Source organism: Pelmatolapia mariae, linkage group LG2 (assembly GCF_036321145.2).
Source record: "Pelmatolapia mariae isolate MD_Pm_ZW linkage group LG2, Pm_UMD_F_2, whole genome shotgun sequence".
Classification (NCBI taxonomy): Eukaryota; Metazoa; Chordata; class Actinopteri; order Cichliformes; family Cichlidae; genus Pelmatolapia; species Pelmatolapia mariae.
The window spans coordinates 27257925-27273391 of NC_086228.1; the positions used below are offsets into that span (position 1 = coordinate 27257925).

General features: G+C 40.2%; 2 protein-coding genes across 19 annotated transcripts in view; both read right to left on the reverse strand.

Moving 5' to 3' along the window:
• The window catches only part of LOC134644348 (protocadherin gamma-C5-like), a 306637-nt gene that overhangs the window by 216262 nt on the left and 74908 nt on the right, over positions 1-15467 (reverse strand). The window contains exon 1 of one of the 18 annotated variants that reach the window (XM_063497516.1): positions 12924-15347. The exons of 16 other annotated variants lie outside the window; for them this stretch is intronic. In XM_063497516.1, coding sequence (XP_063353586.1) covers positions 12924-15314 — 2391 coding nt within the window. In that variant the 5' untranslated portion in view covers positions 15315-15347. Of the gene's footprint in view, positions 1-8811; positions 11247-12923; positions 15348-15467 lie in introns of those variants that run through there. One more of the 18 variants, XM_063497463.1, reaches the window with a different exon arrangement.
• Positions 3555-6072, reverse strand: LOC134637817 (protocadherin gamma-A11-like). The gene has a single exon (XM_063488346.1). The coding sequence runs from the start codon at positions 5964-5966 to the stop codon at positions 3555-3557; it is 2412 nt and encodes an 803-aa protein (XP_063344416.1). The 5' UTR covers positions 5967-6072.

A 15467-nucleotide genomic window follows, 5' to 3' on the forward strand; every position in this document is an offset into this window, starting at 1 on the left:
TTGCGTTACTTGAAAAAAAAAAAGGTTTAACCCTCTGGGGTCCAGGGTAAATTGGCCATTTTTAACTACTTTTGATTTTCCCTCTACATTTCACCTTTAAAAACTATTTACTTTGCTGTGTTTGGTATCATTCTTTCGGCACAACCTCACGTGTCTGAATTTAAAGTTATGTTTTCATTTTGACATACTGTATTAACACAATTGATCTAAAATCAGACAAAAACATAAAATCCAAGTAGAAAAAGTTATATTTTTTACTGTAACAACCACAAACATGTTTAATGAATCATATTTCATAACTTTAAATGCAAATATAAATTGTTAATTTTAAAATCATAAGCACAAGTTTTGCAAACAACAAAGTTATTTGCAGCCATTTACCTTTTACCCTTTGTTATAACCATTTCAAACTATTTACATAACAATCAGGTGTTCTGCATTCAATAAGACGCCACACAAATTATTTGTGCCAATCCAATAATTTCTGTCCACTATAAAGGAGAACATCACAGCCTGATACCTGCAGGTCTGACAGCAGGAGGTGTATCACTCCTGTTTTCCACCTGGAGACAGCAGTCGCCTCATTGTTCTGACACACAACGCAAAACTATCCACAACACTACACACTAACTACACAAGACAACACATTAACTACACACTCCAAACACGCTAAACGTCACAAATCTCTCACATCTCAAAACTCGCTCTCTCTCTTTTTCTGCTGTCTTTCTCTCTCTCTCTGTCTCGCCGTCACTCCTAAAACTTCCCCCTCTTCCTAAACAACCAAATGTCATGTTGCCATATCATTTTTGATTGGTCGACATGGTGCATTTTTCCACCAACACCAACGGGCTGTTTTTTGTTTTGTTTTGTTTTTTAAATTTTTTTGGTCATAAGCAGAGAGTGCTTGCTAGCGCCGTCCTTAGACAGTAAACATGACGAAACTATTCAGGAAAAAACACTGCATATATATTGTTTATCATGACTCTGGTTTTACGTGGCCTATCAACACAATTTAAAAACTGGTATATATCACCTTGTTGCTTTGTCATCTTTAAGTGGTCATGTGATTGGCTTACCACGAGTACTTTATTCTTCCTCAGTCAAACAGCAGCACTCATGCGATTGTTTTGCCCCCTTAGTTCCAGGTGTTGTGCCAGAAAGTGATTGCCACCCGCGGGAGCGCGCGGGGCTGCTTAAAGCTGTAGCGCCCAGATTACTTATGTAGACAGCTACTTCCGTGCAACTGATATAAGGCTGAAGACAGCTTCAACCGTGTTTTTTGAAAAATAGTAACACGACCGCAACGCATTTTCTTGTTAGTAATGGTAACGGCGTTGTAACGATAGAAATAGTAATTAGTTAGATTACTCGTTACTGAAAAAAAGTAAAGCCGGTAATAACGCTGTTACTTGTATCGCCTGTTATTCCCATCACTGTCTTTATTACTACACTGATAATATTGTGCTAAAGATAAATATGTGCTTTAGCATTGAGATAAACTTACAGTATGACATGTAGCTGACAAATATACACTACTTGAAAAGACCAACTGTAAAATTCTGCAGCATCTGACCTTCTGTGTATCAACAAACCAGAGGAGTAGAACTACTGATAAAATATCAGTAACAACATAGCTAAAGCACTGGGCATATACACCGCGTTCCAAATTATTATGCAAATGATATTTTTCTCTGATTTTCCTAAATAGTCGATTCAAATGACAGTCAGCATAATTTTCGAGTCATCAGCCATTAGAGTATAATTCAAATGTTACTCAATATAACTGCCAGTGAAAACAGTATGTTTTTCAAAAGTAAAAAACTTAAAATGGACTGTTCCAAATTATTATGCACACAGAGTTTCAAAACATTTTATAGGGTGTAGAGAATTGAAAATGGTCATTTATTGAATTTGCAGCATTAGTAGATAAATTTTACTGAAATCAAAAGCTTTTTCAATCAAAAACATCTTAACAGGTCAAGTTATATATTAACATAGGACCCCTTATCTGATAGCAGTTTTACAATTCTTGCATCCACGGAACTTGAGAGTTTTTGGAAAGCTTCTACTCGAATGTCTTTGCAGGATGTCAGAATAGCCTCGCAGAGCTGCTGTTTGGATGTGAACTGCCTCCCACCCTCATATTTTTTTTGTTTGAGCAGCCAATTATGCAGAGGTGTTCCTTGTAGCATAAGATGGTGCATTGTCTTGCATGAAGATGGTTTTGTTGCAGAAAGCACAGTTCTTCTCTTTCTACCATGGAAGAGAGTGGTCAGTCAGAAACTCCAACATGTCCTTGCTGACGTTGCAGCCCTGTTGAGACATGGTGGCTGTCTACCAACAATCCACCACTGCATCCATCTGGATCATCCAGGGTTGCAATGCACTCATCAGTGAACAGGACTGTTTGAAAATTAGTCTTTTTGCAGTTCTGGGTGCACTGCAGCCATTTCTGCTTGTGAGCACTGGTTAGCGGTGGCCAAATATAAGTTTAATGCACAATTGCAAGTCTCTGGAGGATACTACACCTTGATGTTCACAGGGCTTCAGAGGCACCAGGAGCTTCAAATATGTGTTTGCTGCTTTGTAATGGCCTTTTAGCAGCTGCTCTCTTAATCTGATGTATTTGTCTGGCAGAAACCTTCCTCACTGTGCCTTTATCTGCACGAACCCATGTGTGCTCTGACTCACCCACATGTCTCTTACATTATGGTGATCACGCTTAAGTTTTGTGAAAGATCTAAGGTTTTCATTACGTGTCCAAGGCAATCAACTATTTCACGCTTTTCAGCAACAGGGAGATCATTTTTCCTTCCTATATTGCTTGAAAATCTTGGTGTGCTTAATAATGTGGAACATCCTTCTTTAGTAGTTTTTCCTTCATTTGGGCTCACCTGGCAAACTAATGATCATAGGTGTCCGAGATTGAGTTCAGTCATCCGAAGAGCCCTGAGACACAATTCCATCCATGGGTTTAATTGAAAATCAACTTATTTAATCTTCATGACACTTAAACACAATTTGCATAATAATTTGGAACGTGGTATATTCACAATGTGTTATTTAATAAATGGTAGTAGGGGAAAAAATAAGATGAAACTTTGATTACATTATGCAACTATATCTTCCTAAGAGTAAAAGTTGTTCTCACAGCTTCAGATAGAGGATAAAAGTAATCAATTAGTTAAAAAACAAAACAAACAACAAATAACATGTACAGACAAATAACCACCGCAAGCACGATGCAGAAATACCTATTGTGTTGATGAACATACATCATATGAGCTTGCAAAACTACACTAAATTGAACACACAAAAATAACATATCACACTAAATCTATAAGTTTGAAAGTATGAAATTTATCATGTTGAAATTAAACATATTTTAGCCACTACCAGAGAAAGAGAGCTACACCTCTAGGAAACATTTTAGAGGAAAGAAGAAAATGTTAGAATTAATAAACCAATTTTTGCTCCAAGCATTTAAAGAAACAATTTTGTGATGACAAATTAGAAGAAAACTGAACTGTTGATATTCATCTGGCACAAGATTAAAACATGACTTGCTTATTGCGAAGGGGCCATACCTCTGAGCACCCGTCCAGGTCTCCAAAGACATCAGCAAAGTCTGATGGACTTTTCTTCAGAGTCTGGTCAGCAGGCAGCGTGTTGTCATTGTATGATGTCACAAACTTAAAGTCACTGGTTCTAGAACCTGTGGTCAGGTATGCGTCGTAATTATAAGTGCTGCGTAAAGTTCCTGTGCCATCAACATCTGCGTAATTAGGAGGAAGATAACCGCTGGGGATGGCAACTGCTCCATCAAACAACAATCTGGGCTTTCTCCTGCGACAAAACCTCAAACCCAGGATGATGATGATAAAAGTCAGGAAAAAGGTGGACACAGACACCAGCGCGATGATCAGATAAGAGGTCAGTTTGGAATTGCTCTCATTATAAGACAGATCCTTCAGTTCTGGCACCTCAGCCAAGTTATCAGAAATAAGTAAATACATGGAACAGGTGGCAGACAGAGAGGGCTGTCCGTTATCTTTCACAGCCACTACAAGGTTTTGTTTCATGCTGTCAGATTCAGAAATGTCCCGCTGTGTCCTGATCTCTCCGCTGTGGACACCAATGGTAAAAAGTCCCGGATCAGTGGATTTGACTATTTGATAGGACAGCCAAGCATTCTGTCCGGAGTCCGCGTCCACCGCGATCACTTTGGACACCAGAGAGCCTCCGTGTGCAGCTTTGGGGACCAGCTCGGTCATGAAGGAGTTGCCCTCAGGGGAGGGGTACAGGATCTGAGGAGAGTTGTCATTCACATCTGAGATGAACAAACTCACGGTCACGTTGCTGCTGAGAGGAGGAGAGCCGTTGTCTCTGGCCATCACGTGGACTTTAAAACTCCTGAACTGTTCATAATCAAACGACCTCACAGCGTGAATCACACCCGTGTCTCCGTTCACAGACAGATAAGAGGACACCGGGGCACCGTTCACCTCACCAGCTAACAGAGAATAAACCACTGTACCGTTCTGTCTCCAGTCAGGGTCTCGAGCACTAACGGAGCATAAAGTGGAGCCCGGTTTGTTATTCTCACTCATAGATGCGCTGTACGACTGTTCCTCAAACACAGGTGGGTTGTCGTTGATGTCAGCTACAGATAACTGAACACTTTTAGAAGAGGACAGAGGTGGAGAGCCCTCGTCAGTGGCAGTGATTGTAATGTTGTAATCAGACACTAGTTCACGGTCCAGTTGTCCTGTGGTGACCAGAGAATAATAGTTTTTAATAGAAGGAACCAACTGAAAGGGGACACCCTGCTGGATGGAGCAGCGGACCTGTCGGTTATTCTCAGAGTCTCTGTCCTGCACGTTAATGATGCCCACCTCTGTACCAGGTGGGGTGTTCTCTGGTATCGGATTGGTCAGTGACTTCAGATTAACTACAGGGGCGTTGTCATTCACATCAGTGATAGAAATCATAATTTTAGCGTAGGATAACAGCCCCAGCCCATCTTTTGCTTTGACGCGTATTTCAAATGATATAGTAGTTTCATAGTCAACAAAACCAATTACTCTTATGTCACCTACTTTACGATCAATGCTAAATATCTTCTTCACTTCTTCAGTAACATGTCCAAAGTCATACGTCACATCTCCATTAACTCCCTCATCTGCATCGGTTGCGCTCACTGTAATCACCACAGTGTCTAAAGGAGAGTTTTCAGGCAGGCTGGCTTTATAAACGGCCTGGCTGAACACTGGGGCGTTATCATTAGCATCCAGCACAGTGACGTGTATCATTAATGTACCTGATCTCTGAGGAGATCCACCATCCAAAGCTGTGAGAATTAAATTCATTTCCTGTTGTTTTTCACGATCAAGCTCTTTTTCAAGAACGAGTTCTCTGGTGTTTCCGTTTACAGACAAAATAAAATTTTCATTCTTTTTAAGGTTGTACTGCTGCACTGAATTTTGCCCCACATCCGCATCGTGCGCTTCTTCTATCACAAAACGAGCTCCTCTGCCAGCGGATTCTCGAATTTCTATATTAATCCGTTCTTCGTTGAATTGCGGTGCGTTGTCATTGATATCTTGAATGTGAAGGCTGATACGATGAAGTTCGAGCGGATTCTCCAGCACAAGCTCGTGTTTTAGGATGCACGAAGCCTTTTCTCCACAAAGCCCCTCGCGGTCAATCCTGTCTGCAACAATCAGCTCTCCGTTACTCATGTTTATGTCACAGTAACGTTTGTCGGTACCGTCGGCGTCGATGCGGGCTCTCCTGCTGGACAGCGCGCCCGTTCCCATCCCGAGGTCTTTGGCTATATTTCCAATAACGGATCCTCGCTTCATTTCCTCTGGTAAAGAATAGCTCATGTCTCCATGAGCGACATGCAGCAGAAGGAGGAAATAAATGTTCCAAGCCTGAAACGCGATAATATTCAATTCCATCTTCAATGATACTCCTCTAATATGTTAAAGCAATAACGCAGCAAAGATAGCACCCAAGCATGACAGAAATAGGAACTGCAATTCAGCGCGTCTCGTGCTAAACCTAGAGCAGGCAACGGGCGTGCAAGGCAGAAAGTCCACAAAGAAAAGTGTAAGTCTTTTAGGGCTGGTGTATAGCGACACCGTGAGTTCAAAAATGACACTGACCCAAGCTTATCCAAGTTAAATGCCTAAATGCACTCAATAGATACTGCAAGATCGGAGTGTTTTATTTTAATACACGTTTAGTGACTATATTATTACTTAATGGCACATGGCATAAATCTATGTCTGTAGGGCCTAGAAATACTGATATCACTATATGTTTATGACTGAACAACAAACTGTGGGTTCCCCCTCTTTGTAGCCTTTCGGAAATCAGCCTAACTGTGTATTAACAAAAATTTCATGTTGCTGGTTCCAACGTAATCACACGCATTGAGTTTACCTATTTAAATTATGACCAAGGTTAACGTTGTTAATGTCCCATAGGACACAAAGCACAGGAAAAAAATAAATAAAAATGGAAATTACATGAAAAATCAAGACAGAAATATTAAAAAACCCATATTATCCAAGTTCAGTATACTAACATCAAACTGAATTTTTATGACTGCTTAAACAAAGTTTAAGTACACTGAAATGGAAACTGGCCGATTCACCTGTTTTTTTTTTCTTCCCAGACAAAAGAAAATTGTTTGTTTGTTTGTTTGTTTGTTTTTTAAATAACTGAATCAAGACAGAGGATGCAGTCTGAAATTTAGTATCCCTTCATAAAAAAAATAGTTTTGTGTTAGCAACTAAGCAATTATTCAGTAAATTCTTCTGTTGGAAGTCAGATTTCTTTCAGTTGTATCCCAGCTTCTATTGCATGCATTAAGGAGAAATTTATGTGGATTTTACTGAGTCATCTGGACTTTTTAAAATAAACGAACAAATTCCCTGCAGCCTTTGCTAATCTCATAAATGTGATGGTACCTCAAATTTACATTAGGCCAGAATTTACTTATTAGTACTGTGATTTTGAGGTAATATCAGAACTGAGTAAAAGTGTCACAAGTCAGACTTAAATTCTAAAACAAAGTGGGGATTTAACTGCACTGAAATTGTTGCTAGGCTGAATGTTTTTCTAGAACAGTTAACCACACTCAAAAACACTTTGAACTAGATGTTAACAAGTTGCATATTAAGCCTGATCACTAAACTGACCGTATCATCAGAAGATTATTACACTCAGCTGAGAGACAGAAAAGAAACTTCATCAGATGCAGAATTGCTAAGTAAAACACAAGCATACAGTCAGAGAGAGAGAGAGCAAGTGCAAGACAAGGATACACAGTTTGGGTCTGTTTCAAACATAAATACATTTTGTATTGGACAACTGGCAAAAGTCCTATTTTTAAGTTAATTTAAGTGTGGTATTTCTTTCAGGAAAAGAAGAGTGTGTAAGTATCAAAATAAGAGAGAAAATGATAATGCAGTATATCATATTTACAGCACAATATGAGTGAGAATAATATAAACTCTGTGGGAGTGCCTACTCTGGGGTAGGACACCTGTGATGAACCAACTCCACGCTGACAAAGGAAAAATATTAAGCCACTATCAAGAGAAATGTTAATAACTATTTTTGTCAACACCAAAGCTTTGAAAGACCACTAAAAGACCAACTTTTCCTAACAAAAAAGAAGGTGTATGCATCCATCTTTTGGACCATGCTGTATATAACAATGTGCTACACAAACAAAAACAAAACAAAACAAAACATAATTCTCAGTATTATGGTTATATAAAATAAGTAAATAGAATGATTATTAACTGTGTCATCTATGAGAAATAATATACTTTTGTAAATATGGCCAATGATAATATTTTCTATTCAATAATGATCAAGGACTATTGAGGAGAATGTATTAACAATTTTAGCAGTATAGTGAAGCTGATTACTTACACTGAGTTACATTGTATGGTGTTACTAAGCCTATTAATCACTAGTTTATATTGTTAGTAGAGAAGCCTTTCTTTCTGTCAAGTCTTCAGACCTGTTGCATTTGTCTTTTTTCCTAAACATGTGACTCCAATCTTTTTTCTTCTAAGTGATTGAGCAGTAAAATGATAACGACAAACTGAAAACAATATGAAAACATATTAAACTTTAAAAAGTGACTGTTAACTTGTCAACTTTTATGTAGGGCAAAGGAATTAAAATAATAAATTCCATCATCTATATGAGAAAAAAAAACTTATATAGAAGTTAATGTTTCAACCACATAACTTTAAAGTCTCTAATTAGATAAAAAAAAAAAATACCTGTGGAAGTCCAAACACACTTGGTCAGTAAAAAAACTGCTGGACTACCAGGAAAATGAATACCAACACAAAAGTCAAGCCTATAGATATAATGCAATATGATGAAACTTTCTCTCAAGGTAGGTTTTGTGGGAGGCAGAAGTTGGACCAAAAATGCTAAAAACCAGCTTTATGGCTGTGATTCGACCAAAACACCAAAATAAAGCAAAACATGAAAATGTTAACCGAAAATGTTACTCTTCTAGAAAATTGTACCACAAGGAAGGACACATCTGTGAGGGAGAATGCAACAAAGAGAGACAGAGACAATATGAAACACACAGGCTAAATAACAATGAAAGTAGAACCAAAATAAAAGGATTGTAGTTTTTTGTACATTAACACCATTATTGTTAGGAAAGAAAGTTGACTTATTTAAATATCTATCAACAAAAATTTAATACAAGTGAGAGAAAAAAAACTAAAAATGAAAATATGACAAAGGGCATCCTCCTACCTCAGGAGTCCTATCACTATCTCCAAAAACATCAGCAAAGTCTGATGGGCTTTTCTTCAGAGTCTGGTCAGCAGGCAGCGTGTTGTCATTGTATGATGTCACAAACTTAAAGTCACTGGTTCTAGAACCTGTGGTCAGGTACGCGTCATAATTGTAAGTGCTGCGTAAAGTTCCAGTGCCATCAACATCTGCGTAATTAGGAGGGAGATAACCGCTGGGAATGGCAACTGCTCCATCAAACAACAGTCTGGGCTTTCTCCTGCGACAAAACCTCAAACTCAGGATGATGATGATGATAAAAGTCAGGAAAAAGGTGGACACAGACACCAGCGCGATGATCAGATAAGAGGTCAGTTTGGAATTGCTCTCATTATAAGACAGATCCTTCAGTTCTGGCACCTCAGCCAAGTTATCAGAAATAAGTAAATACATGGAACAGGTGGCAGACAGAGAGGGCTGTCCGTTATCTATCACTGCCACTACAAGGTTCTGTTTCATGCTGTCAGATTCAGAAATGTCCCGCTGTGTCCTGATCTCTCCGCTGTGGACACCAACGGTAAAAAGTCCCGGATCAGTGGATTTGACTATTTGATAGGACAGCCAGGCGTTCTGTCCGGAGTCCGCGTCCACCGCGATCACTTTGGACACCAGAGAGCCTCCGTGTGCAGCTTTGGGGACCAGCTCGGTCATGAAGGAGTTGCCCTCCGGGGAGGGGTACAGGATCTGAGGAGAGTTGTCATTCACATCTGAGATGAACACAATCACGGTCACGTTGCTGCTGAGAGGAGGAGAACCGTTGTCTCTGGCCATCACATGGACTTTGAAGCTCCTAAACTGTTCATAATCAAATGACCTCACAGCGTGGATCACACCCGTGTCTCCGTTCACAGACAGATAGGAGGACACCGGGGCACCGTTCACCTCACCAGCTAACAGAGAATAAACCACTGTACCGTTCTGTCTCCAGTCGGGGTCTCGAGCACTAACGGAACATAAAGTGGAGCCAGGTTTGTTATTCTCACTCAGATATGCGCTGTACGACTGTTCCTCAAACACAGGTGGGTTGTCGTTGATGTCAGCTACAGATAACTGAACACTTTTAGAAGAGGACAGAGGAGGAGAGCCCTCGTCAGTGGCAGTGATTGTAATGTTGTAATCCGACACTAGTTCGCGGTCCAGTTGTCCTGTGGTGACCAGAGAATAATAGTTTTTAATAGAAGGAACCAACTTAAAGGGGACACCCTGCTGGATGGAGCAGCGGACCTGTCGGTTATTCTCAGAGTCTCTGTCCTGCACGTTAATGATGCCCACCTCTGTACCAGGTGACGCGTTCTCTGGTATGGGGTTAGATAGTGATTTCAGATTTATAACTGGTGCATTATCATTTACATCCGTAATCTCAATTAACAGAGTAGCATATGATGCTAATCCCAAACCATCTTTCGCAGTAATCTGGATTTCATACGACGATTCCTTTTCATAATCAATTGCTCCAGCCACTCTCACTGCTCCTGTTTTAGGGTCCAAAGAAAAATCTTGTCTTTCCTCAGAGACGTGGTCAAACCCATAATTAACTTCACCATTTACACCTTCATCTGCATCTGTGGCGCTAACTGTGAGAACAACAGTATCCAGAGGGGAGTTTTCGTGGAGACTAGCCTTATAGACATTCTGACTAAACACCGGAACATTATCATTAGCATCCAGTACAGTGACGTGTATGACCACAGTGCCTGATCTCTGTGGAGAGCCTCCATCGAAGGCGGTAAGTAACAGCACAATCTCTTTTTTGTCTTCCCTGTCTAGTTCTTTGTCTAAGACTAGTTCGCCATATTTTCTCCCACCACCTTTAGATTTAACGTTTAATCTGAAGTGATCATTTTGCTGAAGTGAATAACCCTGAACAGCATTTTCTCCGATGTCTGCGTCGTGAGCTTCATCTAGGGGAAAGCCTGTACCTTTGACTGCCAGTTCGTGTATTTCAAAGTTGAGTGACTCCTCCTTAAACTGAGGTGAGTTATCGTTGATGTCTTGAACGCGAATATGAATGCGGTGCAATTCCAAAGGATTTTCCAGCACTAGTTCCTGTTTCAGAACACACGACGCCCTTTTCGCACAAAGCCCCTCTCGGTCGATCCTTTCTTGTACAATTAACTCGCCAGTATTGAGATTTACGCTGCAGTACTTGACACCACTATCCTCTGTATCTATACGAGCTTTTCGAGCGGACAGTCTGCCCAAATCGAGTCCCAGATCCTTAGCGATATTTCCAATTATAGATCCACGTGTCATCTCCTCCGGGATAGAGTAGCTCATGTCTCCGATGACAAATCGGAGAGAAAGAAAAATAAAAGCAAGGCCGCAGTGCAGCGCAAATATGGTGTATCCCATTGTTACCATCAGAAATGGCACATGAGAGGTAAACTTAAAATCAAGACAGTAAAAATGTCCACAGAATCTTTAAAGTCACTGTGAAACTGGAGTCATACGCGAGGAGATTTTTTCCAACTGCGTTACAAAAGGAGAACCGGGCTTTGAATTCGCTGAGACAGAAGGGTGGAGAATGATCAGGTCTTCACGTTTACTGGCGCACACTGACACCATGAGTATTTACTGAGGTATGGCAACGTGAAGTTTTTTTTTTAATTTAATATGTAATAAATTTAGATATTCTGTAGAGCCATTCACTGTGAACGGACGAGTAAAAAATATATAGATAATTGCTTTGCTATTTTATTATTACTTTCAATGGCTGAAAACATAGGTAGTTATAAAATATATAATGCAATTAGGTAATGATCCAGCTGCGATGGAAACTAAAAAAAAGGTAAAATAACCGTTTCTCTGTTTCCAGACAGCTTTGACGAGTCAAAAGAATGATCCTAGACACAGACTCTGCACTATGATTTAAGTTGAAAGGGGAGAGAGCTTTTTCTCTCTCGTTTTTTTTTTTTTTTTATCCCTGTTAGATTCTCTTTTATCAAAATTCTAAGTTCTTCGTGATGTTTTATGTGCAAAAACGTAGCACTACTTTTTGATGACATGCTGTGAAATCGTTTTGTATTTCTGAAGAGTCTTGGGATTCTCAATGTAATAGATAGAGAGGGTCAAAAAAAGGCACAAATGTATTCGTCCAATTAACTGAGGGTGAACAAACGGTGATCCACACAGTGCACTTTCAGAAGTATTCGTAACCATTTTAAAATTGATACAACGAATAAAAAAACGAAACAAAAACGACAAAGTGACTATAAACACTGCTGCAAGAATTTTGAAAGACCGTTGAAAGGTCCGATTTCTATCAACGCTGAGTACTTAACGTAAAGGATTCATAAGTAAGGAACAATCATGACTGAAAGAAGATTTCTTTAAATGAAATATGTAAAAATTTAAAATGTAAGACAGTTAGAACAAAGAGTAATAGAATGTGCGCTCTTTATCACGTTCATTTAGAACATGAACAATAAAGACATGTCCATACCTTCTTCTTTTCAGTAACAATTAAAAAAAATGAACAAAAGAATAATATTTTAATGGCCAACATAAACGTAAAAGGAACAGCTTTATTATCAATTAGAAATCCTTATTTATACGAAAATTATTATCACACCTAAATACTAAAAATATTGTATTTAGGTGTGATATAACGATGACTGTGTTTCTAAAACAAAGAAAGAAAGGTAAAGCGAAGAAGAAAGCACAAAACAAAAAATATCTTTAGAAGAACATCAAAATGTCAAGCCGAGTTCAGGACCAAGGACAGACAAGAATGATGTAAATAAGACAGTGTTTATACTACTACTACACAAACCAGAAACAACGCAACTCTGGACAAAACAAATCGGTGGTCACTCAAATTTGTAACTGTATTAAAAAATGCATCACGAAAAAAAAAAAGAAAAACGGACTTAAAACTCACATAAAACAATTCTAGGAACAGCGAAAAAACGCAGTTCAGAACCAAGGACAGAGAAAAACAATAATTATATTGCAAGATGCTTACATCACTAATGAACAAAAGCAACAAGGTAAATCAAATGAGGTTGCAGAATCATTCGAATTTATTTTTAGGACGAGGAAAAGATTTTTTGGTGACAATGAAATGATCCTACCTCAGGAGAACCATCGCTGTCCCCAAACACATCAACAAAGTCTGATGGACTTTTCTTCAGAGTCTGGTCAGCAGGCAGCGTGTTGTCATTGTATGATGTCACATACTTAAAGTCACTGGTTCTAGAACCTGTGGTCAGGTATGCGTCATAATTGTAAGCGCTGCGTAAAGTCCCTGTGCCATCAACAGCTGCGTAATTAGGAGGGAGATAACCGCTGGGGATTGCAACTGCTCCATCAAACAATAGTCTGGGCTTTCTCCTGCGACAAAACCTCAAACCCAGGATGATGATGATAAAAGTCAGGAAAAAGGTGGACACAGACACCAGCGAGATGATCAGATAAGAGGTCAGTTTGGAATTGCTCTCATTATAAGACAGATCCTTCAGTTCTGGCACCTCAGCCAAGTTATCAGAAATAAGTAAATACATGGAACAGGTGGCAGACAGAGAGGGCTGTCCGTTATCTTTCACAGCCACTACAAGGTTTTGTTTCATGCTGTCAGATTCAGAAATGTCCCGCTGTGTCCTGATCTCTCCGCTGTGGATACCAATGGTAAAAAGTCCCAGATCAGTGGATTTGACTATTTGATAGGACAGCCAAGCATTCTGTCCGGAGTCCGCGTCCACCGCGATCACTTTGGACACCAGAGAGCCTCCGTGTGCAGCTTTGGGGACCAGCTCGGTCATGAAGGAGTTGCCCTCAGGGGAGGGGTACAGGATCTGAGGAGAGTTGTCATTCACATCTGAGATGAACACACTCACGGTCACGTTGCTGCTGAGAGGAGGAGAACCGTTGTCTCTGGCCATCACGTTGACTTTGAATGTCCTGAACTGTTCATAATCAAACGACCTCACAGCGTGGATCACACCCGTGTCTCCGTTCACAGACAGATAAGAGGACACCGGGGTACCGTTCACCTCACCAGCTAACAGAGAATAAACCACTGTACCGTTCTGTCTCCAGTCGGGGTCTCGAGCACTAACGGAACATAAAGTGGAGCCAGGTTTGTTATTCTCACTCACATATGCGCTGTACGACTGTTCCTCAAACACAGGTGGGTTGTCGTTGATGTCAGCTACAGATAACTGAACACATTTAGAAGAGGACAGAGGTGGAGAGCCCTCGTCAGTGGCAGTGATTGTAATGTTGTAATCAGACACTAGTTCCCGGTCCAATTGTGCTGTGGTCACCAGAGAATAATAGTTTTTAATAGACTCAACCAACTTAAAGGGGACACCCTGCTGGATGGAGCAGCGGACCTGTCGGTTATTCTCAGAGTCTCTGTCCTGCACGTTAATGATGCCCACCTCTGTACCCGGTGACGCGTTCTCGGGTATGGGGTTAGACATTGATTTAAGATATATTACTGGTGCATTGTCGTTCACGTCAGTGACTTCAATACTTAATGTTGAATATGAAACTAACCCTAAGCCATCTTTAGCGCTTATCTGCATTTCATATGATGATACTTTCTCGTAATCAATTGCTCCAGCCACTCTCACTTCTCCAGTTTTGGGGTTTAATGAAAACACATCGCTGTTTTCATCTGAAACATGATCAAATCCATAAGTAATTTCGCTATTTAAACCTTCATCTGGATCAGTGGCACTCACTGTGGTTACTAATGTTTCCAGAGGAGAGTTTTCAGACAGACTTGCTTCATAGACATTCTGACCAAAGACTGGTACATTATCATTAGCATCCAGTACAGTGACGTGTATGACCACAGTGCCCGATCTCTGTGGAGAGCCTCCATCGAAGGCGGTAAGTAACAGCACAATCTCTTTTTTGTCTTCCCTGTCTAGTTCTTTCTCTAAGACTAGTTCGCCATATTTACGACCACTCGCCTTTGTGTTCACATTTAGTTTGAAATGATAATTCTGCTGAAGCGAATAGCTCTGAACAGCGTTTTCTCCGATGTCCGCGTCGTGAGCTTCTCCGACAAGAAAGCGTTCGCCTTTATCCGCTGACTCCCGTATTTCAATCTTAAGTGATTCCCCTTTGAACTGTGGTGAGTTATCGTTGATGTCTTGAACGCGGATATGAATGCGGTGCAGTTCTAAAGGATTTTCCAGCACTAGCTCCTGTTTCAGAACACACGACGCCTTTTTCGCACAAAGCCCCTCTCGGTCGATCCTTTCTTGTACAATTAACTCGCCAGTATTGAGATTTACGCTGCAGTACTGGACACCGCTATCCTCTGTATCTATACGAGCCTTTCGAGCGGACAGTCTGCCCAAATCAAGTCCCAGATCCTTAGCGATATTTCCAATAATAGATCCACGTTTTATCTCCTCGGACAGAGAATAGCTCACGTCTCCACTAACGGTCCCGAAGGCAATAGACAGAAAAGCAAGGCCGCAGTGCAGCGCGAATACGCTGTATCCCATTGTTACTGCGATAAAAAAACAAAAAACAAATTCTGCAAGCAGTTTTTTATAGTAAGATCTACAATGACCAATATCCTTCCATACGCGAAAAAATCACCGAACCTTTTCCGAAAAATAACTGCAACTACAGATCCGAGATTGAAAGTCATAGAC

Excerpts from the sequence above, each read along its gene's own strand:
- LOC134637817 (XM_063488346.1), bottom strand. The coding sequence starts at position 5,966 with ATGGAATTGAATATTATCGCGTTTCAGGCTTGGAACATTTATTTCCTC.